The following is a 23,943-nucleotide window of genomic DNA, read 5'->3' on the forward strand; positions in this document are numbered from 1 at the left end:
AACCGAATCATTATCTTATAATGGAAAATTGTGGAATAAAAAAGCGATTTTCTTATAGCTTTATGAACACCTGTCGAAAAATATATGATGGATGTTCCACTACAAATCTCATTGTTCTTCACTTTACGAAAGAAAATAATATCTCATGATGGCAAAAAAGCCAGATATTATTTGAACTCTAAACCAGTTATAAGTTTTTTATGTCTGAAGGTGTGTGCACATTTTCCATCGGTGATAAATTGTTGAGAAACGTTGTTGGCACATTAAAAAAAAATTAGATTAGTTTATTCATTTGAGTGGATTTCCTGTTGACTGATATCTGTTTTATCATGGGGCTGAGCTCCACTCCCTTGGTCTAGAATCTCCAGAGTCAACAAGCTGTTTTTATTTAGAACACAATATGTTGCTGGTACTAGTCAGGAGGGTTCGGAGGGTTCGAACAAACTCCCCTTTCCCTGATGAAGTGCCCCTTTTTAAAACTGGAGTTATCAGTGAAAGTTTTGGCTAATCCTACTAGCTCAGACAAAATGTCATCTACTAAGCTAGGCCTAAAATAATCCTTTCTTCAGTAACAATAATATTTTATAGCACCTAATACAATGTATCTACGCGTTTAAACCCAAAAAATGATCCCTAAAATATCCTAAGATAACTAAAAAAGGAAGAAGAAGCAGTGGAACCATTTACACCGCTCTGTTCCCCTGCACATTTGAAGCTCCCATATTAGAGCTCGCCAGAACAAAACTTTCAAACTTTCGCAATACGATTTAATATGGAAGCGGCTGAATGTTTTATATTCGTTGAATGGGGACTGGATAAATTTCCTTTGTTGAAAGCCTGCAGACTGTAGTCTAATATTACACATCCATGATAAAACAAAACATTAAGTTTAAAGTTCTGGCTTTATCCGAATAGTATACTCATGACACCGGATTAGAAAGGCATGCTCTGTGACAAGTATGCCATAAATGGTTTACAAAACCTACTATGCTTGCAAATGAGGGGGGATGTGAACTAAATACATTCTGTAAGCCATTCAGGAAAATTAATGACGCTATTGGATCAACACTAAAATCTCCTTATGCGCTCCCTCATAATGTAAGCCACAGTTCAGGCGATCTTGACATGATAATAATCCCAAGGGAGCTGTGATCGCAAACATAATGTAGTCGATCCCTCGACTCACTTGTAATGATTATCCCACTTAGAATTTGTGCCAGAATCACATTAAACTGTGACTTCATAATCTTTCATATTTTTCCCTCCAGGAATAATAAATAGTAATGAGTATCGAGCGAAAAAATAGGAATGTGATAATGTTGTTACTGCCAATAAAAGAGAATTTTCTCTCAGTTTTTAACATTTGAATCTATTCTATAAACATTTTCCAGTTTTAATCAGATTGTTTATTTGACTGCGGTGCTTATTTGACTGTGGTTGACTGCGCTGCCTATTTGACTGCGCTGCCTATTTGACTGCGCTGCCTATTTGACTGCGCTGCCTATTTGACTGCGCTGCCTATTTGACTGCGCTGCCTATTTGACTGCGCTGCCTATTTGGCTGCGCTGCCTATTTGACTGCGCTGCCTATTTGACTGCGCTGCCTATTTGACTGCGCTGCCTATTTGACTGCGCTGCCTATTTGACTGCGCTGCCTATTTGACTGCGCTGCCTATTTGACTGCGCTGCCTATTTGACTGCGCTGCCTATTTGACTGCGCTGCCTATTTGACTGCGCTGCCTATTTGACTGCGCTGCCTATTTGACTGCGCTGCCTATTTGACTGCGCTGCCTATTTGACTGCGCTGCCTATTTGACTGCGCTGCCTATTTGACTGCGCTGCCTATTTGACTGCGCTGCCTATTTGACTGCGCTGCTTATTTGACTGCGCTGCTTATTTGACTGTGCTGGTTATTTGACTGCGGTGCTTATTTGACTGCGGTGCTTATTTGACTGCAGTGCTTATTTGACTGCAGTGCTTATTTGACTGTGGTTGACTGTGGTGCTTATTTGGCTGCGCTACTTATTTGACTGTGGTGCTTATTTGACTGTGGTGCTTATTTGACTGTGCTGCTTATTTGACTGCGCTGCTTATTTGACTGTGGTGCTTATTTGGCTGCGCTGCTTATTTGACTGCGCTGCTTATTTGACTGCGCTGCTTATTTGACTGCGCTGCTTATTTGACTGCGCTGCTTATTTGACTGCGCTGCTTATTTGACTGCGCTGCTTATTTGACTGCGCTGCTTATTTGACTGCGCTGCTTATTTGACTGCGCTGCTTATTTGACTGCGCTGCTTATTTGACTGCGCTGCTTATTTGACTGCGCTGCTTATTTGACTGCGCTGTTTATTTGGCTGCGCTACTTATTTGGCTGGTGATGCTTATTTGACTGTGCTGCTTATTTGACTGCGCTGCTTATTTGACTGCGCTGCTTATTTGACTGCGCTGCTTATTTGACTGCGCTGCTTATTTGACTGCGCTGCTTATTTGACTGCGCTGCTTATTTGACTGTGGTTGACTGTGGTGCTTATTTGGCTGCGCTACTTATTTGACTGTGGTGCTTATTTGACTGTGGTGCTTATTTGACTGTGCTGCTTATTTGACTGCGCTGCTTATTTGACTGCGCTGCTTATTTGACTGCGCTGCTTATTTGACTGCGCTGCTTATTTGACTGCGCTGCTTATTTGACTGCGCTGCTTATTTGACTGCGCTGCTTATTTGACTGCGCTGCTTATTTGACTGCGCTGCTTATTTGACTGCGCTGCTTATTTGACTGCGCTGCTTATTTGACTGCGCTGCTTATTTGACTGCGCTGCTTATTTGACTGCGCTGCTTATTTGACTGCGCTGCTTATTTGACTGCGCTGCTTATTTGACTGCGCTGTTTATTTGGCTGCGCTACTTATTTGGCTGGTGATGCTTATTTGGCTGCGCTACTTATTTGACTGTGATGCTTATTTGGCTGCGCTACTTATTTGACTGTGGTGCTTATTTGACTGTGGTGCTTATTTGACTGCGGTGCTTATTTGACTGTGGTGCTTATTTGGCTGCGCTACTTATTTGACTGTGGTGCTTATTTGACTGTGGTGCTTATTTGACTGCGGTGCTTATAACCTGTGGCTCTTTATATGCTTGTAACTTGTATCTGACTGTGGCTCTTACTGTGATCAAACTTAAACCTCTCAACGCAAAATTATAGGATAAATTTCAGGCTACTTAGTCCACAACACAATGTTGACTATGCACGCTATTTAAATTTAAACCTAAGATATATATTTCCAACGAAAAACAAATGCACAATTGAGTTTATGTATAAAAATTACCTACATATTACGTGTATTATTGAAAAATGATGTATGTTTAAATCATATCGATTATTATATACCATCTAGGGTAAGTTAATTAGGTTCAAATTGCACCTGCCAATTGACATGAATGATTTCACACATTAGCATTTTTTCAGTCTATGTACACATTAATTTTTAAATCAACTTATGAATGAATTGGTACCTTCTTTAGTTAGATTATATAACTGTTTATATTTCAATGTTTAGGGGCTGAACTTGATTACTGTAGTTTTAACTATTTTTTAGCCTTTCCCTTGATAAAATTATTATTATTTGTATGTAATTTATATTTGTGGGTAAATTGTTTTTCAACTGTGTGTATGTATCATATAAAGGTAGGTACAATACACATGCAGGGATCCAGATCCAAAAAGGTGGGGATGTGTACTTGTGTATGGAAGCATTCGGATTCCTACAGTTCCCCAGCCGTACATGAATGGACAGAGCATCATCACAAAGCCTCATTATAACCTCCTAGGCAGAGGTAAATATGTATAAACAAGAGAAATCAGAGAGTAAAATGTAATGTAATGTCCGTAGTTCAAATTTGATACAGATTTGTTTTTTAATGTTGTCGTCATGCTACTGACAAACACACACACCAACACAAACACATGACAAGAATAAATCCTAGGCGGGGATAATAATAAATCTTTATCATCATCAAATGGACGCATCAGAGATGGGGTTCATAATGCACATGTTAAAAATAAATGATTATGAATAATATAGTATTATTAAGAATTTAATATGTACTGTAGGGATTACACAAATATAAGTAGATAACAATCATATTGCATATGGCACTGGTAGGGTAAAAACAAACAGATTTAATTGTGGGCTAATAGATGATGCACCCCTTCTAGATCCACAACTGTAGTAGAAGGTAGCCTATGGTAAATATGGATTTCTTGAATACACCCCTTGTACTGTAGAACAAGCACTGTAAATAGTAAGTGTAAAAGTGCATTACAAAAGAAAATAGCAACCTGCATTTTAAATAATAATAAAACTCAATATATTTACAGATACTACAGTATTATGAACTGCATTTTTCATCATTTTATTAAATATGAAATATATATATAAATATTTTATTAAAACAATGAAGTGACCTAATAAGAATGACCTCATGTGTATAGTTACTAGCTGAAACATCTGATAATGTCAAAATTGCCATGAATGAAAATTAATTCGCACATTTTAAAAATTAATAGTAAGATATATTGTTAGTATTTTTCATAATTAAAGTTTTTATTAAAATATTCACATTTTGTACAAGTAAAAAGTTATAGAAAGTGCTACACTGCAGCTTAAGGTTGAGTGAGTGAGTGGCCGAGCGGTTAAGACAGTGGAACCGTAATTACGTAGCCATAACATCAGCAGGGGTTCGAGGCTCACTCACTCCATGGTTCTGGTGGTAGAACGAGTCTTCTCGGATAAGGACTATAAACCGTAAGTCCAGTGTACACATCTAGCTTGTGTGCACTTTAAAGAACCTAGTACATCTTTCGAGACGAGTAGGGGGTTACCCCGGTGTATTAGTACATCACAGCCACTGATCACCAACTGGGCCCTCTGAGAGACCAGTCATTGACTGAAGAGGTTACCCAGTATAAATATATATTTTCAATTCAAGGTTTCAAGCCTTTCAGTACACAGTTTTTGAGAATTGTGATAAATATTGAGTTGCTAAGAATACCATAGACTCACTGCAGTTGTGTAATTCAACTTCATGATTAGATAATTATGAAATGGGTTTCAATTTTAATCCATTGCATGGTATCAAGATTCTAATTTTATTCTCATCCATTTCTGGAAATTCCATTGCATTAAAAATTACAGAACAACAATTGCAACTACATTACAACGAAAATATTTGATATATAAAAACAATAAAAATCAAAACTATTTACATTAAATTTCACTTATAATTTTCATCGTTTGTAATTTGTGTTAAAAAGTTGAATGGCTTGTGGAAGGAAGGATAGAAGATATCAAAGCTTTTAGTACGTACTTTATTGAGATCTGGTGATACAAAGTAAACATAAGGTTTGCAAAGAATGAAATAGACTCACTGCAATTATGATTAGTTTACAATATAGAACTTAAGTGTTTCAATTTCAATCCATTGCACACTTTCAAACCCTTTAGTACAAGTTTTTTGGAACTATTATGGCGAAATTCACCAATAGACACAAATAGACCAACTGCAGTCCTGACTATAATCACAACATAGATATGCCTAAAACTGTTAATTTCAATACATTGCACAGTTTCAAAGTTTTTGAGATATACATACTTAAAATGACAAAAATAAAATTGTCAGTTGAATTTGGTTTTTTTTCTGTCTCCATAGCATCTCCCAAGAGTGAATGTTTTTACCAATAAAAGGCAATAAAGACGTAAATGTTATATTCTGGTCATGTGACTAAATGTAGATCACATGAAGATGTAGTGAACATTTTATCTGCTGAAATCTAATGATAACATTTTTACAACATGAAACTAGATCAGAATGAAGAAGTAAAGTTTTAACAAAGATCTCATCTTCAGACAAAAAGGTGTAGAGTTGCTAACCGATTATGAGAAATTAGACCTATATGACTTATTGAAGATTATTATCAAATTAATGAATATTAAAGAAGTATTGTCCCTCTGAAAATATTTATTTTTTTTACATTTTTGTTGTTGAATATGTCATTTTAATGTCACATAATAGTTTTAAAATAAAAAATGTAACCGAAAAAAAATTATTTAGCTGAAAAAATGTAATTTAAAGCAAAAAAATAATCAAACTGGCTGCCAGTCAATTGATTTTTGGTTGAATTTGACCATTTATGTTGTCATTTTAAATGAGAAACATTTTTGTTGGTTTTTTTTACAGAGGGAATAACTTACTCAAAGTCTTATTTAATTAATTTTTAATGTTTTTGGTGACAATACATCTTTAACATAAATGCTCTATTTCTCAAAATATGTGATAGTAAAAAGTAGTTTCAAGTAAAAACTATAAATAAGAAATATTTTTTTTAAATGTTATAGAAATATTGTGAATTTTGTTTTAAGTGAAATTTTTCTGGAAAGTATAGGCTAATATAATTTGATTCTCATGGTAGAGAGGGCAGCAAACACAAATTTTAATTCTTCAGTTACATTTTTTACCACCAACTTACACTAAACTTTTGAACTTTAACAATATTTTTTTAAATAATCAACTAAAATAAATTTCAAAATCCACGAACCTCTGAAAAAATACAAAAAGAAACTCATGAAATGCTTTTGATCACAGAACTCAATTTATAACTAAATTAATGTATACACAGTAGTACACCATTATTATAAAAAAAGTAACTTTTTTGGGGGGTGAAAATATTAAAAAGCAATATACGCAGTTGGGTGTCAGACATAGTGAGTAATACATTTAAAGTAAAATAGGCCTATCAAGTATGTGTTACATTTTCTAAAAACATGAAAAAATCCACCTCAAACAAAGAGCAAACAAATTGAATTTATACCTAAAACCTACAACAAATTTTATCCAAACCAACATCAGAAGTTAGTGAACTATCGACTCTTACATCACCACTGATATTAAAGCCATAGGCTTCCAATATCTAACGGGAAAATGTGTAAAACACAAGCCTGTAGGCAGGCAAGTGTGTAATGGAACCCCTCTTTCAAAACTGGAGACCAGAAGCGGAAGTGATGGTTAATTGGTCAAACTAACCTCTACTCAACAAGTGGAAATTACCCCGACTACGCATTTGAAGCAGGAACCTCTGTTTGATACAAGATTCTAATTTTTATTGATGGAAAACACTTTCGTGATTCACATCCAAATCTGTTTTGATACAAAAATGTTCATTGAAAAATATAATGCCCAACAGATAAACAGAGACAATGAACAATGACCTTGTGGTTGGTTGAAAAACATCAATACTAAATTCTAAGATTTTAATGTTGATAACTGTATGTTGTAGTAGGCGCCAATCCAATTTCTTTCTAATGCATTGTTATTGTCAATTGGACATCTTGGACACTCTAGGCAACCTAGGTAATTTGTGGCCACTGTCTAAGTGCTGACAAGATGATGAAGTCTTGTGGCCTTGAGCAGAAAATAGATACAAATACCTTTGGAGGTCAATTAAAGAAAAGTTTATTTTTCCTTTTCAGACACAATGATGAATCATTAATTGCAATTAAGCTGAACAGACGAAAGAGAACAATTGCTAACCTGCGGTGGCAGCAGAATGTTCATAGATCAGAATCAATGACAACTAATGAATTATAACTTGAAGCTACAGGTGACTCCAATATTAACACACATCATTATTTATTTGTTTGTTTGTTGATTTTAACTATTAATAGAATATGTTTCCTATAAAGATTTCTTTAAAAGGAAGGCCTGTTCTCATTTCACACATAGACCAGTGTTAACACCACTAGTTTTACTTTGTCCACATGCGCAAACTTTTGTAATCTTGATTTTGTAATCTTCATATGAACCCTACATGTTTTAATAACTTTTATACTGAATTATATTTATACTACACAGGTGGGAGTAACCTAGTAGCGAGCTTTTGTTTTAAGACGGTAGGCGAAGGATCAGTGACAGTGAGAGGCCAACGCTATAAATTTTTATGCCTGTTTTTCCTCTGGACACTTCTCAGGGGCCCTCATAAGCTCCGGGGCCCCTGGGTTTAGCCAGTGAGCGTTAATAGCCGTTACGCCACTGCGAAGGATGAATGTTAAATCACCAAATACAGTTCGGATAACAATGGCGAATACTAGGATGTCAAAAAATGAATAATATACATTATTACTTACTTGTATTGCAAATGTGATGTCTTGCACTTTGAATGCTAGAATGTAATTGCTGAAACACCATGTACTACTACTAAAAGATGCATGAAATAAACAGATATGTCTGACCTGTTAGTGCCAAGGAGTGTCCACTTCCAGCAGCGACCATGATGATGTTTTCATGACTTGTGAACTTGCGAATTGGAAAGAGGATGTCCTTACGCCGCATTCCACAAGCTCTACCGTTGCCCCAAACATAAAGTTCACCAGACACTACAATAAACAAAATAGTATACTTGATTGATTAAAGACCCCTTCCCTGCAATTTTGGACGTTTTTTGGAAAATAATACATATATATCACTTTAAAAACATTAAACCATGTCATTCCTTGTCTTAAATGTACGTTTTATGGTAAATTATGATAAAAAGTGAGAAACAATGCACTACCTAAGTAGCTCGCGGCGATCGACCTCTCGTGGACGGTCTCAGGCCTAGCCTAGCTAGGCTTAGTTTTGTAGGCCTAGCTGGTAAACATCGGTAACGTACGAACATCGTACGCTAGCTATATACCTAGCCTGACGTTGTATAGTTGCTACATTAATTGTCTTTCTATTTTTGCCAGACTCCGTTGATACAAATTGGGGAAAACCCGGTATTTTCGCTGAAAAGTTAGGAGTCTTCCATTTGTTTTGGCTTCACGATCGATCGAAAAGTGGGCGAATTACAGGTGAAAAACAACAATATCAATCCGCGCGCAATGCATTTTGGGATTTATAGCGGGCCGCTATAATTATTAAAATCGATTTATTTTTCACATTTTTAACCGTTTAAAGACGAAAAAAGTTATCGCAATAGGACCATATAGTATTATTTTTACATTAAATATAGTTTGTGATCTTAAATTAGATCTAAAAAACGTAGGGAATGGGGCTTTAAGTATTCATTTAGCATCTTTTGAATCTGTATCCATTTTTTTTAAGTTTGATATTGGGAAAGCTGACTATCTTAAGATTCCAATCCATATCTAGAATTAAGGAATTGAATCAAATAGGACAAATGGATGTAATGTCACCTGTAGTGGCTATACTGTGCCCAGCACCACATGCTATATGCACAACATCTTCAAGTCTTTCATTTACTTTTGGCGATTGTATTTCTTCAGTATCCCCTGTACCAAGTTGTCCATAACTGTTTTGTCTAAACATAGTGTAATATACAAATATATACATTAATAATAAAATGAATATAATTAGTTCACTCCCCATACTTTGCTATATTCAAGCCAAATTGGAACCCAAAAACCTGCGACATATGTTCAGACTAACCTATACTAGTCTTAACCCAGTCTTAACTACTCAAGACTCCAGTGTTATCCATATTCCAGGATTTGATCCAGGAACCAAGGATTAGTAAACAAAGCATGTTAACCACCAAGTGACACCTGTGAATGTGATATTATTTAGACAACCTAGTGTTAACCCAGAGACCGCAAGACTCCAGTGGTATATTCATAATTTCTTATATTCATACATATTCCAGGATTTGAACCAGGACCTAAGGATTAGTAAAGAACCATGTTAACCACCAGGTTCAAATGCCACTTTAATTCAGGTCAACCTAGCCCGTCAGAAACCTGAAAGCTCACAACACCTGTGATATTAATCAGGCCAACCTAGTCTGAACCCATCCAGGTATACACCAACAAACACAATACAACTACGGTACTGCACATGAAATTATACAATACCTGTCTACTATAATAAACTAGGTCACATTATATGATTATACACATTATATGATTATCATTCCAACGACATTTCCCAAAAGTAACATATATGTTAAGAAAAACATAAATCAACATAAGGTATGTAATATATGGTGAACTTTGTAGGAAGCACCCAGTAAAATGGTAAATGTATGAGATGAGACAATGAGAAAAACATTCCAAAATGACTGTAAAAATGTGTTGAAATTGATGATTTATCATGCACCTAGAAAATATAGATCTATGGGAAATGAACATACATAGTTGAACATTATTTGATTGCATATAGTACTTTAATCTATGTCACATCTAAAGTCGATTGAAATGTAATTTAGCTTGGATGCTTAATGATTTGTGGCTGTACATTTTAGAATGTTCTCCCAACGGAATTATGTCTTTACAAATAATATCTGTTTCAAATTGGGCTATATAATCATTTTTGGGTGAATGTGGCTAGGGACCTCTGGTCTTATTGAAGATTCAGATAATTTGATATCGCCTATTAGTTTAAAATTGATCTCTGAAAATTGCTTTTACCTTGATACTAGTAACAGTTTTCATGTGAGATTGTAGCCATAATGTTTAACTACAGCAGAGAGCTGTGCTTCAGGGAGCTAAGTTAATTGGACATACTCTTTTGTCCTACTCTGACATAACTGTACTGTGGCGGGACTTGAACCAACAACCTTCAGATCAATAGCCTGATGTTCACTGCTAGACCACATAGTCTGTGCTGATAGCTAGGGTTAAATTCTATAGACAAACATACCTGTAGTCTGTGCTGATGGCTAGGGTTAAATGCTATAGACCACAGTCTGTGCTGATGGCTAGGGTTAAATTCTATAGACCACAGTCTGTGCTGATGGCTAGGGTTAAATTCTATAGACCACAGTCTGTGCTGATGGCTAGGGTTAAATTCTATAGACAAACATACCTGTAGTCTGTGCTGATGGCTAGGGTTAAATGCTATAGACCACATAGTCTGTGCTGATGACAAATTTAAGCCCAAGGAAGCATCGGGTACTGCACTATTACATGATGATAATTGTTAAACTAGGAAGTTGCTTGCATCAAGGAGCATTAAAGATATAAAGAAACTTCTCATGAAAGTTTACTAGTCATTGAACATAATACAATAGACCCTCCTTTAGTTAATTATAACACGTTTTAAAGGGGACACTCTGTTTAGTCTTGAAGATGCCCCTTAATTATAGGGTTCTTATAAAAATTAATAATAGATTTAATTATAAAAATTAGCTTTGATTCTTTCAACAACACTACTGTAGGCATCGAGAATTGATATTGAAATTTAATGTGCAATACCGATCGATGTAGGAAATCATTTGTCCACAACTCTATTCATGTTTTCAACTCAACATTTCAAAGATAGTTTGTTTACAACTGTATATAGTTTTAATGTATTGTTTGTATTGATATTTTTAATGTTTTATATATTGTATGTGTTTTTAAGCATCAAAGGAAAACCAATTTCATGTTAGCCTTGTGTTCATGACAATAAAGATTTATCTTATCTTATCTTGAATAGATATTTACAATAAAGATAATTGATAGGATTAATACCAGCTTAGGTTGAATTATCACAAGGCATCATAGGATTAAAATTCAAATTCTAACTAATTAGATCTCGTTGGAAGTGTTGACTTCTTCATACTACACATTTAATCATAGTAACATTATTATTTCTAATGTTTTTCATACGTCACACACAGACATAATCATTAAATGGCTAGAAGCTATTCAAATAAAGTGTTGCTAATAAATAATATATCTATAATAGCCGATGCTATTTAAACACCTTTGCTAAATCCAAGATTCATTATAGATGAATCAAAGAAAGGATTTAAAAACAACCATTCTATAAATGAAAGTATCGGGGAAAACCCCTACTTTTCTTCCATTTAGGAGCAAACTCCATAGTTGAAGGCTACTGCTCCACTGGCTATACCTGTTCCACTTCTTTTTTTGTTTGTTTTTTTGTATACAGTGTATGGTGCATATATACATATACCAAATAACATACATTTAGTTTATTTGATCATCAATTTAATTGTTTTTAATAGCTATATCATACATACAGGGGATTTCTACTTATTATAAGCTGTGCTTCAGAGATTCCCTCTTTCCATTGTTTTGTTTTTTAATGATTATTTATGATTTTGTGAGTGGAAATAAAGAAACAACAAATACTCAGTAGTGATATCCATATTCAGGGAACACCAAAGGAGAAGGAAATATGTTATCAGTATGACTATGCATTTCTCAAAATGTATATCTTACCCACAAACTGCTATCTGCCCGGTAGAAAATAAGAATAGTGTGTGTTTTTCACCACAGGCCACTGATTTCACTACATGATGAGCTATAGGCTGGAGCAAATGAGGAAAAACCTACATAGATAAACAAAAACAGTTCATTTTTATATAGTGTAAGCAAGCTCTCAATGCGCTGCATATTATTACGGGGGTCATTTTTTGGATCAAACACGTATGGAAACATGCTCCCATAATAATGCAGCTAGTAATCAGCACAAAGTTGTGTCTTGATCTAACCGGTACCTATTTTATACACCTGGGTGGAGAGAGGCAAATGTAAGCAGAGTGTTTTGCATAAGGATACACGCAATGTGGCGAGAGTTGGATTCGAACCATGATCTCACAATCAGTAATCCAACATCCAACACACTGCGCCACACCCATCATTCATGAGTAAAGAAATATTTAACAAGTACGTATTATAAAATAGGCTTAGTCAGTATTTTAAAATTTTTTCATAGTACAGTTTTTTCACGCATTGTAAAAAAACTCTTATTATTATCCATGGTGTCATTACCCAGGTCTTGGTTCTATTGTTGTTGTTATCGATGAACATTTAATGTTCAAATTTGTTGCTCTTGTGTTAGAAAACGAGTAAACAAAGTAATAAGAGATAACATTAATAAAGAAAGTCATCAAATGTTTACCAGAGTCAAGTTAAACAAAAAAGCATACTTCAATCGAAAAATTTAATTATCATAGTTCAGTAAATGTCAGCACATCTCAGAAACTAAGTATGTTATTTGCGTTAAATCTGATAATGCTTTAATTAGTACACTGGATAAATAGCATTACATTATAATTAAAGTTTACAGATATCGGTCTTAGAATCTGTAGGGAGATACAAAAATAGGTAATGACAGGTGTCGCAGTAATCGGCGAAAATGAAACAGGTTAAGTATTCGGATAATTGATTAAATCGTTACTTGTACTTTTAGGTGAGCGATTATACGAGCACAACGTCTGATTAAAAGTAGAAACTATGACGGATGAAATTAAAATATAAAACATAAATTTTCCATGTCTGAATTTGTACATTCAAAAATGTGATTTGCGAATGTGTACGCGCAATTGAAAGTGCAGGTTGCATTACCCAAGGGCACAGGGCACGTCAATGAATGCTTCAATCATAATAAACACAACTCTCCATTTGAAAAAAACAATGCTATGCGATTTCCATTATATGCTTCTGACGAACATAAGAACATGTAACTAAACAAATAAAATTATTATTATTTCTTTAATTTTTCAAGTATGTAGTACTTTTTTAACCCTGCCACAAATAAATCGATACAAAAAAAATTTTATTAAATTCATTACAGCAACATTTAATAGCAAGGAATAGCAAAAGAAGTTGGAGCATACAAACATGAATCAATACCATATATATACTCAGATATTCAAACTTAGAAAAATGAAATATTTGGATGTTTTATCAAATTATAGGGGGAAAATAATACATCAAACTATAGAGGGTGCTATAATAATACATCAAACTATAGAGGGCACTATAATAATACATTAAACTATAGAGGGCACTATAATAATACATTAAGCTGTAGAGGGCACTATAATAATACATTAAACTATAGAGGGCACTATAATAATACATTAAACTATAGAGGGCACTATAATAATACATCAAACTATAGAGGGCACTATAATAATACATTAAACTATAGAGGGCACTATAATAATACATCAAACTATAGAGGGCACTATAATAATACATTAAACTATAGAGGGCACTATAATACATCAAACTATAGAGGGTGCTATAATAATACATCAAACTATAGGTGCTATAATAATACATCAAACTATAGAGGGCACTATAATAATACATTAAACTATAGAGGGCACTATAATAATACATTAAACTATAGAGGGCACTATAATAATACATTAAACTATAGAGGGCACTATAATAATACATTAAACTATAGAGGGCACTATAATAATACATCAAACTATAGAGGACACTATTAATATCCATTATGACAGTAAACATGGACATGTTAGCCTATATAAGGGTGGAAAATGTGGCGCAAATAACTCAATATTTAAACAATTCAACCATTCTTCTAGTACATTTCAATAGAAAGAGCGAATGTATGGTTACGCCAAAATGTCATGATGTTATGACTGTTGTTGGCCAAGGTTACGTAGCCATAATTCTAAATGTCATTTTCACAAACACATTCGTCAACTTTCTTTGTAGGAAAACGTAGCTGTCTGTCTCAATTCATCTCCTCATTAAATTAACTAGAAAATTACGCCTAAGGAAATTTAACATTGAACTTTGAAAAGTGCGATCAATTTAGTGAACATTTATATCTAGATGAACTTTATTACGTGATAGATCATCACATATGATCTAGCTTTTTATTCTAAACACAGAAGTCCCCACTAGAAAAGAAATTTGCTGAACGCAACACAACCTACACTCACAAGAAAATACTCTTCTATCAAGTTTGCGTCCACATACAATTTGAACAAAGCACTTCTGATACACAAGGTTATGTTCGTACGGCATTTTGCGTTGATACATTGCGTCTACGTCCATTGCATCAAACTTTTATGTGACAAAAACATGTGATGTGTCCCTTTATGGACATATCACTACCATATTTAGACATATCAGTACCATATATGTGCACATCACACTGTTTTTGTCAAACTAGTTTGATAGTGTAGACAGAGCTTAAGAGGGAACCAAGCAAGGATACAGTTAGGCTATGTTTTGAATGTAATTAATCGGTCTGGTGGTAATTGATATTATGAATGATTAATATGAAAATGATTATTCAATCTCTAATAAACAAGGCAATCTTATTATTATACAGACAACTTAATCTAAAATATACTATGAATAAATTAGTACCTGATGGATAATAAATGAATTCATTACTGCGGTGTTAATTGAATTGCAGCTGAACTTTTGAAAATCATAAAGTATACTTTTAATAAAGGTTAATAACACAATAATTATTTGTCATAAACAGTTAGTTCGATTATAATAATCTTCATTTTAGCTAGGAGACTCCCATAATTTTGACTTGTCTCTTGGCTTTAAATCTGCTTTCAAGGCTCAAAGATGACCATCTCATTCATTTAACTTCAGATATTGGCATCTATCTGCACCTTATGAGTAGATCTCCAACATTGTGTTGGTAAAAAGATCTTTATACAGTAATAGAAATGGGATGTAGTTGGAATGTTTTAAAATAAATAAATAATGTTCAATTTTTACGTACCCACGACCCGGCGGTGGACGGTTTTCAAACATGATACCAGCTAAAATATAGTTATTAAATACCATGCATGCTAAAATATTTTGTTACGAATATTAAGTCTCCTGAACTAATCAGTACATATATATATATATATGTATACAATTAAAGGTTTATACTAGTGAAATATGTGAAAATGGCATTGAAGGTTTAAAAACCATTCATGCGACCAACCTAAGGGCTAGCATGTTTTCTGTATCTCTAGTCACAAAAAAAGAAGGATTTTAAACACTTTTGAATATCTTAACACGATTTAAATCTTGCTCAGGGCTTCAATATTCTGGTACATGTTGCCCAGGGAAAATACTTTTTTAAAAATGCCTTAACAATTTAACATGCCATGTTCAATAAATGTTCTAATAATAGTACATAAATTCTATAAATTTATTCTAATAAATTCAGCTTGTTGATAGTTAATTTGTCATTTATTAATAATATAAATCCTAGCCAATCTTAACATTAATGAACAAATAGAATTTATGGAGGCAAAACCATTACATCAATTTTACTAACGACTTTAACCGAGACAACCTTGAATAAAGTGTAAAAGTAGAAAGCTACAAATAGCATTCATTTAAAATCTATAAAAGCATTACAGTTCAAACGTAAATGAATGCTACTGGAAACAAATTTAAATTCTAAATTGAACAGGATAAGGTATGAAATGTCAGGACATACATAATTCAAGACGAGATAATATTCAAATAAGTAGTAGTTTTAGCGTCAGACAGGGCATGGCGAAAAGAAAATAAGTCACGTCTCAATAAGAAGGGTTATGTGGGAGCAAGATACTTATTCATCCGATGGCAATGGTTAGGTTTCTTGGTATGAGCCAACCATTTTAATCTATCAGCACCACACCTCCCAACTATTGCGTGACATTAAAATGACATATTCAACGAAAAATTTGAACAAAAAAATATATTTTACGGGGACAATACCTTTAATTAATATAGTATAGAAGGCCTACAAAAAAGCAAATCAAATACATTTTTATTATGTTTTTTTACAGATAATTAGAGCTGTTAGTGTTAGTACTAAGGTTGGCATAACTTGTTATCAAGAAATATGTCGATAGACTTCACACCTCAACTAATCCTTTATCTCAACTAATCCTTTATCTCAACTAATCCCATGTCCCTACCCTCACCCTATGTTTCTTATCTCCCATAAAATTTCAACCATTTTGTGGTTCAATACAGTGAATTGCACAATATAATTTATTTTCAAATATCGAATTATTTCTTAGGTAACAAATCGTACACTAAGAAATGCATGAATAAACGCAACATATTTTATATAGGCCTTGAACTAAAGTGTTTGGTCCCCAAGGACTGTAATGTCTGCAATCAGAAGAGTAATGTGTTAGCCGTGATTCCTACTCATGTTAAATAAACATTATCATCACGATTCTATGACACGAAAAAATTATTTATACTGTCTGCTTTCGTTTTACCTTTTACATTGAAATAAAAATAAAAGATTGCAATATTTATATAAATGACATTTATGTGTTTTGGTTAATATTATATTTACGCTATCAGTTTTTTTTTAGGTTGGAGTAATAAATGAGTTTGTACATCGTCTTGTTTTTACAGATATAAATATAATCTGTTTGTTTAATCAAAGAATTTTGTATTTGTTACACATACAAAAAAGAATGACATTTCAAGTTTTCATTATGTTATCTCTCATCATACAGAAATCCAAGTTTATGAAACGTTATCAATATGAAAATATTATTTCACAGCGAAAGCAACAATCAAATATAAATTCAAAAACGTGCTTGACATCTGGAGAGGCAAAAACATGTTTTCGCTCGCAGCAATACAATGATAAAATCGGCACACATGATCTTAGAACAACTCATTTTCTTGCTGCGGACACATTGATAAATTATTATTAGGCAGATAAGCAATGATTTCTAATACATTTTCAGAAGGCTATAAAGAATATCAGTAATAGAATAAGAAGATGAAAGCGATTTTAGAAGTATTTCATTTAGTTGAAAATGCCAAAATGTAATATACATATTACGTCCCAAGGCTATGTCTGGACTGCAAGGCCATAACGGAGTTGCCGCGTTTACTCATCTGTTTTTAAAGTAACAGCTTCGACATTGAAATTCTATCTTAACATATATAATAACAAAAACACTAGATCAACTCGTTTCTTACTTTGCTTTTAAACAACACAATTATTCTCCTCTATTGCTCAATACAAATGAAATTGTGTATTTGTATGCTGATTGATTTTAGTTTATAATTCTCTTTGGAATTTAAAATACAGATTGACAAAGTGGCTGGAGGTAACATATTAGGGAGGTGGAGCTGCTGGAGAATAATAAGAAACAGAGATTGTAACACAAAAAATGCCATTAGATATAGTACCTAGACAGTCACTGTTTTAAATCAACTGGCTACCTCTTATTTTTTCTTCTTTACTGGGTATTGTTTGTAAACTGAGACATTTTTGAGACAATGAAGCAAACACAAACATCCCTAGGGCTTCTAAACGCGACTTCAGATTGACTAGCAAGCTTCGCCAGTTGTGCCTCTTACCTGGCGAATTATAGCTTGTTCGTGAGTTTGTTATTGGAGGTCAGGAATGGGGCTAGATTTGTATACTTTTTGGTCTCCTGGGATTTTGTAATGTAGTTTTTATTTGTGTTGATTCACTTTCAATTTTACGTGGTCTAAAAATGTGTCTCTATTTTAAAAAAGTGTACTCCTACAATGAAAGAAATAAATTTAGGCTCGCTAAACGAGTCACGAATGTTTTAAGTCATGAATAGAGTACAGCAGGTCTACAATATTCAGAAACTATAGAGGGCAGTTCATCTATTTTTGTACATTTTACATTTTTCTTTTTTAAGTTTTTCTTTCTCCATTCAATATTTATTATTTGTAATTGAAAAACACAAGTTAGTTTAAATATGCAAGTGAAAGTGAATTCAAGTAAAATACATTGAGATATTATAGTAGCAAATAAAATACAAGGAAAAAAGATTAAAATTTAAAGAAAATTGTTAGTCAAATATTGTTATCAACTGTAATCTGACAACTATAAAATATACAATACTGCCATCTATGTTTCTGTAAGTTAAGAAAATTTGGTATTCAAGAGAAATATATCCCTCAATGGTATGGTTATTGTTGTTGAGTTTACAGTATGATGAATTTATATTCTCTAGTTATATTTAGAAAGCCTTACATCTGATGTCAAACATGAATTAATACAAGGTACATCACACCAATTTTCTGAAGTACCGGTACAGCAGCTATGTAAATTTGCAGTAAGTGAAAAGCGGCGATCACATTGATTCATAGTATAATTAATTTACATGCGAGCTTTGAATTAAATGTTTTGCAGGATGAATTTAATAATTAAAAACCACCCCCAGAACATGCAGCAACATTTCTAGCAAAAACGCGGCATCCTCTTAACAAATAACAATATGTCAAGAACCAACCAAAACTTACAAGCTCTGTCTACACTATCAAACTAGTTTGACAAAAAAGTGTTGTGCCCAAATATGGTAGTGATATACCCAAATATGGTAGTGATATGACATCATCATATCCATATATGGGCACATCACATTTTTTTTGTCACATAAAGTTTGATAGTGAAAACAGAGCTAAATAATTTGAAATAAATTAGTTGTATTAAAAAGGCTCAACAAAAATCTGAAAAATAAGTGCCAAATAATATTAATATAGATTAGTTTTAGAAAAATATTAAATAATGCCAACATTGGTTTGCTTTGGTAAATTAATGTAAGGATTTAATCTAAAGGTACAGTATTCAACACAACACACTTATTTTAGCAGGTTAAGCTATAGCTTATTAAATAATTAATATTAATTTGCATTATATCATTTTGCATAGCATAATTTCACACATTTCTACCTCAGCTTGTTGACGGTCAGAACTGGATAAATAGAAAATGCTCAAAGGGTGCTGTAAAGAAGTAATGAATATTATAGCTCAAATACATGCCTCTATGTTATATGCTACTTTCAAACACTGAGATCGACGTTCATTAGCAAAGGATATCTTCTTACCTTTGTCTTATTTACCTTTATATATTTTTATATACCGAATAAATAAAGAAATAAATAAAAATAAAATTTTTGTAAATTGTAATTTTATCAAATGTATGATGTAATTGTAAATGTTTTGTTTGTTTACTACAGTATATTTCTGTCAAGAAAAACAATTTTTCTATGTATACACCTTTTTATATATGAAACAAATAAAGATTTGATTTTATATTGAAAATATATTCTGGAATCTATTGATGTTTTGGTTTTATACATTATAAAGTCTTATTACAAGTAATAATACAAGTCGTTGTCATGCTATGGTGTATTTTATTTACTACCTTTGGGGCTTTTTTTCAAGTGTCAAGTAGATAGTTGTTTTTGAATGGAATCAGTAGGCCTTGGAAGCAATAGTGACAGGAATACTATATTTGTTACAATATGCTATTAATTTAGGCCAAGTTGATGGAGTTTGATATCCATTTTTTCCAGTTCATTATTTGGCTTACCTGGTTTTCTTTGTAATTCTTCATTCGGAAATTATAACCAAGCTGAGCATAAAAGTTGTTGCCAAAACCGAAGCATTTCCCTTCTTGAGTGACCAGCACAGTATGTCGACTGCCACATGCTAGGCTAGTTATCACATGTTCCTCCTCTAGTTTGACTTCTTGTGGGCTAGCACAGGACCCCTTATCCCCACAGCCAAGTCTGAAATTAAAGAAGCATATAACCTGTTTATATATCTTTTCTTTATGATTTCAACTTGAAACTCATTGAATGCATGAACTGAACAGCACCAGCCTATGGTTAACAGCATACAAGTAAAGCCTACATGCAGTAGTACTCCACACTACCAAGCCCAACAGAATACTGCCTAAACCTGGTCAAGCCTAATTTGCATAACAGTTTACCTGGAGTACTAGGTGATCTACAGTACAACTTCAACTTAAATTAATGTTATATGCTTTAATCAATCTATTATTGTTCTCTTGACTAAACCAAGCATGCTAGGCAAGAAGCCTAATTTGCATAACAGTTACCTGGAGCACCAGGTGATCTACAACTCAACTCCAACTTAATGTTATTTGCTTTAATCAATCTATTATTGTTCTCTTGACTAAACCAAGCATGCAAGGCAAGCCTAATTTGCATAACAGTTACCTGGAGCACCAGGTGATCTACAACTCAACTCCAACTTAATGTTATTTGCTTTAATAAATCTATTATTGTTCTCTTGACTAAACCAAGCATGCAAGGCAAGCCTAATTTGCATAACAGTTACCTGGAGCACCAGGTGATCTACAACTCAACTCCAACTTAATGTTATTTGCTTTAATAAATCTATTATTGTTCTCTTGACTAAACCAAGCATGCAAGGCAAGCCTAATTTGCATAACAGTTACCCGGAGAACCTCTGTGCACAATTATACCTTATGTGTACACTTACATATAGTGTACTACTATACTAGAGAAAAGATATTAGTTAAATTGTTGTTTTTTTGGAGTTTCTAATTGTGTTATATTATTTATATTTTATTTGTTTTGTTTTGAGGAGCCTATTCACCACAAGCTTTGCTTTCTTTTAGGCTCCTCCACTTTATATTTATATATTTGTAAAGTGAAATAAATAAATAAATAAAATAAATAAATAAATAAATAAATTGATTTAAAAAAGCATAACCTAAAATTCGAAGCTAAAACTAAATTTTCTTTGCAAACTTTATAATAGAAATAATTGTTTGATACAGAAAATCAATTTACATTATTTATTGAAAAATGAGGTCAATCAAATCAAACATAATGACGTATGTTACTGACGCAATCTCTGAAAAGTCCTTTGTACTTTCGGCAATAATCAATTTTAGGTTAATATTCAATGACTTGAACGCTCATTACACTAATGACCTCTTTAGATTTTGTTACGTTACGAATACTAAAATGAATTGGAATTTGTGTTTTTACATCTAACACAATTCTGATTTAAATATACAGTAAATTATTACCATGCAAAATAAATATCAAAATCTTCAGATATTTGGTAATTAGTGAGTAAAAATCTACCTCATACTAGTTAATAATTTCTCTGTAGTCAAGTAAATAAAGAAGATGCCTGAATAAAACTGTGATGGACATAATGTAACCATCAAGGGGAGAAGAATGTTATTGAAAAATATTGAATCTACAGTATTCTACTTTTAAGCACTCTGATTGCGGACTAGTCCATTATGGTCCAAGAGTATCCTAGGAATTTAAACTTTTCGCATCTAAGCCCTCCCTCTGGAGAGCATGGGCTATTATCGGTTTATCCAGGTAAGCTAGGCACGAAATAGACAGCATTATATTATTGACTTTCAAAGTACAGTTGTTTGTGTTTTAGGAGATTGGTTTATATAGTCTTTGGAAAACAATAACTTATGTACTAAATTATTGAAAAATATTAATATATTAATATTTAATAATTATTTTATGTACTAAATTATTCAATACAATAATTCAGTACATAAAAATAAATTACAACATTTTCAGTAGAGCACATAATATTCTTACAAACTTGTTTCATAGAATTTATATATTAGTAGAAGATCAATTCTAAATTACTTTAAATTGAATTTGTTTAGATTGCTACAGAACATTTCTTAAAATAACTTCCTGATTGTAAATATCTTCTTTGAATTTATACTTACTGACCACTACTGCCGTTACCCCAGGCAAACACTTGATTAGACTCTGAAAAAAATATGCAATTCACATATAGTTTATAGTTCATGATTTTGTTTTTCAAAATAGTATTTTACATAATAGAAAAATAGTAGCATTTATACTTTTGAATCACTATAATAATTGGGGGAAAAAATACATACAGTACTGCAGTTATACAAACTATACAAATGAAGAAGTGACAAATGTTTTCTTATTTTTTTTTTTTTATGATTTGCCATAAACCTATTCTTTTTAAATTATGGGCTTGTTTAATTGTTATTGTAAATATGTGGAAATTCAATTGTAAAAAAACAGCAAACATAGAAATGAAAAAGTCTTGAAAATTGTTTTGTCATAAGAAAAATCATGGTAGCAGAAAATATTCAACCATCAATCCAAGCCTACAACCATCAATCCAAGCCTACAACCATCAATCCAAGCCTACAACCATCAATCCAAGCCTACAACCATCAATCCAAGCCTACAACCATCAATCCAAGCCTACAACCATCAATCCAAGCCTACAACCATCAATCCAAGCCTACAACCATCAATCCAAGCCTACAACCATCAATCCAAGCCTACAACCATCAATCCAAGCCTACAACCATCAATCCAAGCCTACAACCATCAATCCAAGCCTACAACCATCAATCCAAGCCTACAACCATCAATCCAAGCCTACAACCATCAATCCAAGCCTACAACCATCAATCCAAGCCTACAACCATCAATCCAAGCCTACAACCATCAATCCAAGCCTACAACCACCAATCCAAGCCTACAACCATCAATCCAAGCCTACAACCATCAATCCAAGCCTACAACCATCAATCCAAACCTACAATTCTATACTCAACCTACAACTTCACATTCAACCTACAACTCCACTTCATTCTTCAATTTTAAATATAATGTTTTATTACCTGTTACCACAACTGTATGGCTTGATCCACAAGCCATCATCTTCACTCTATCATAACATCCATGATAAGAAAAGTTTGCTAGAGTAGCACCAATGCCTATATCCTTGCCATCTTCCCTGCCATTCTGACCAAACTCTCCACATCCCCAGCAGAGAAACTCATGCTTTTCTACTTGCAAGGTACGAATATGTGGTTGCTTACTGCTAGGAGGTAAAGGACTGGTCAAGTCTTGACCAGTTCTTGTGTTTACTTCTTTTTTAGTGCTTTTACTAATTTCTGTTAATGGAGGACCAATCTCAGTTGAAATATGGTTACTTTCCATTTGGATCCTTTTTAGGTCAGCTTGAATGAATTTCAACTTCTCTTGAGTAGAATTGACTTTATGAGAAAGACCTTCTATTTTATCTGGTGTTGTTTTGACTTTATCTGGTGTTGTTTTGACTTTATCTGGTGACACTTTGACTTTATCTGGTGATGCTTTGACTTTATCTGGTGATGCTTCCACAACCTCAACAGAATGTCTGACTTTAGAATTCAGGCTTGCTGTGCTCTTCTGTTAGTAGCTCTTTCTTAATTTCTACATCCATTGGACCAAATTGCATGTGTCAGCGGAATTCAAAAGAAAATTAATTCTCTAGATTCTTCAAGCCGAAAGAAAAAAAGCTAAAGTAATAAAATCACAATAAACATTGTTAATGCTATCATTTCCGATAGAATATAATGTTTAC

The 23,943-nt window shown here is 33.3% G+C and overlaps 1 protein-coding gene across 1 annotated transcript in view; it reads right to left on the reverse strand.

Annotated features, from left to right (window-relative positions):
* LOC140062167 (uncharacterized) overlaps positions 1 to 23,943 on the reverse strand; it is a 190,223-nt gene that overhangs the window by 158,866 nt on the left and 7,414 nt on the right. The window contains exons 4-10 of the mRNA XM_072108248.1: positions 23,216 to 23,878; positions 22,274 to 22,316; positions 20,099 to 20,297; positions 19,456 to 19,506; positions 12,216 to 12,325; positions 9,225 to 9,349; positions 8,280 to 8,423 (exon numbers count right to left, since the gene is read on the reverse strand). Of these exons, the coding sequence (XP_071964349.1) occupies positions 8,280 to 8,423; positions 9,225 to 9,349; positions 12,216 to 12,325; positions 19,456 to 19,506; positions 20,099 to 20,297; positions 22,274 to 22,316; positions 23,216 to 23,537 (994 nt within the window). The 5' untranslated portion in view covers positions 23,538 to 23,878. The remainder of the gene's footprint in view (positions 1 to 8,279; positions 8,424 to 9,224; positions 9,350 to 12,215; positions 12,326 to 19,455; positions 19,507 to 20,098; positions 20,298 to 22,273; positions 22,317 to 23,215; positions 23,879 to 23,943) is intronic.

The sequence above is a fragment of the Antedon mediterranea genome, chromosome 11, assembly GCF_964355755.1.
Source record: "Antedon mediterranea chromosome 11, ecAntMedi1.1, whole genome shotgun sequence".
NCBI lineage: Eukaryota > Metazoa > Echinodermata > Crinoidea > Comatulida > Antedonidae > Antedon > Antedon mediterranea.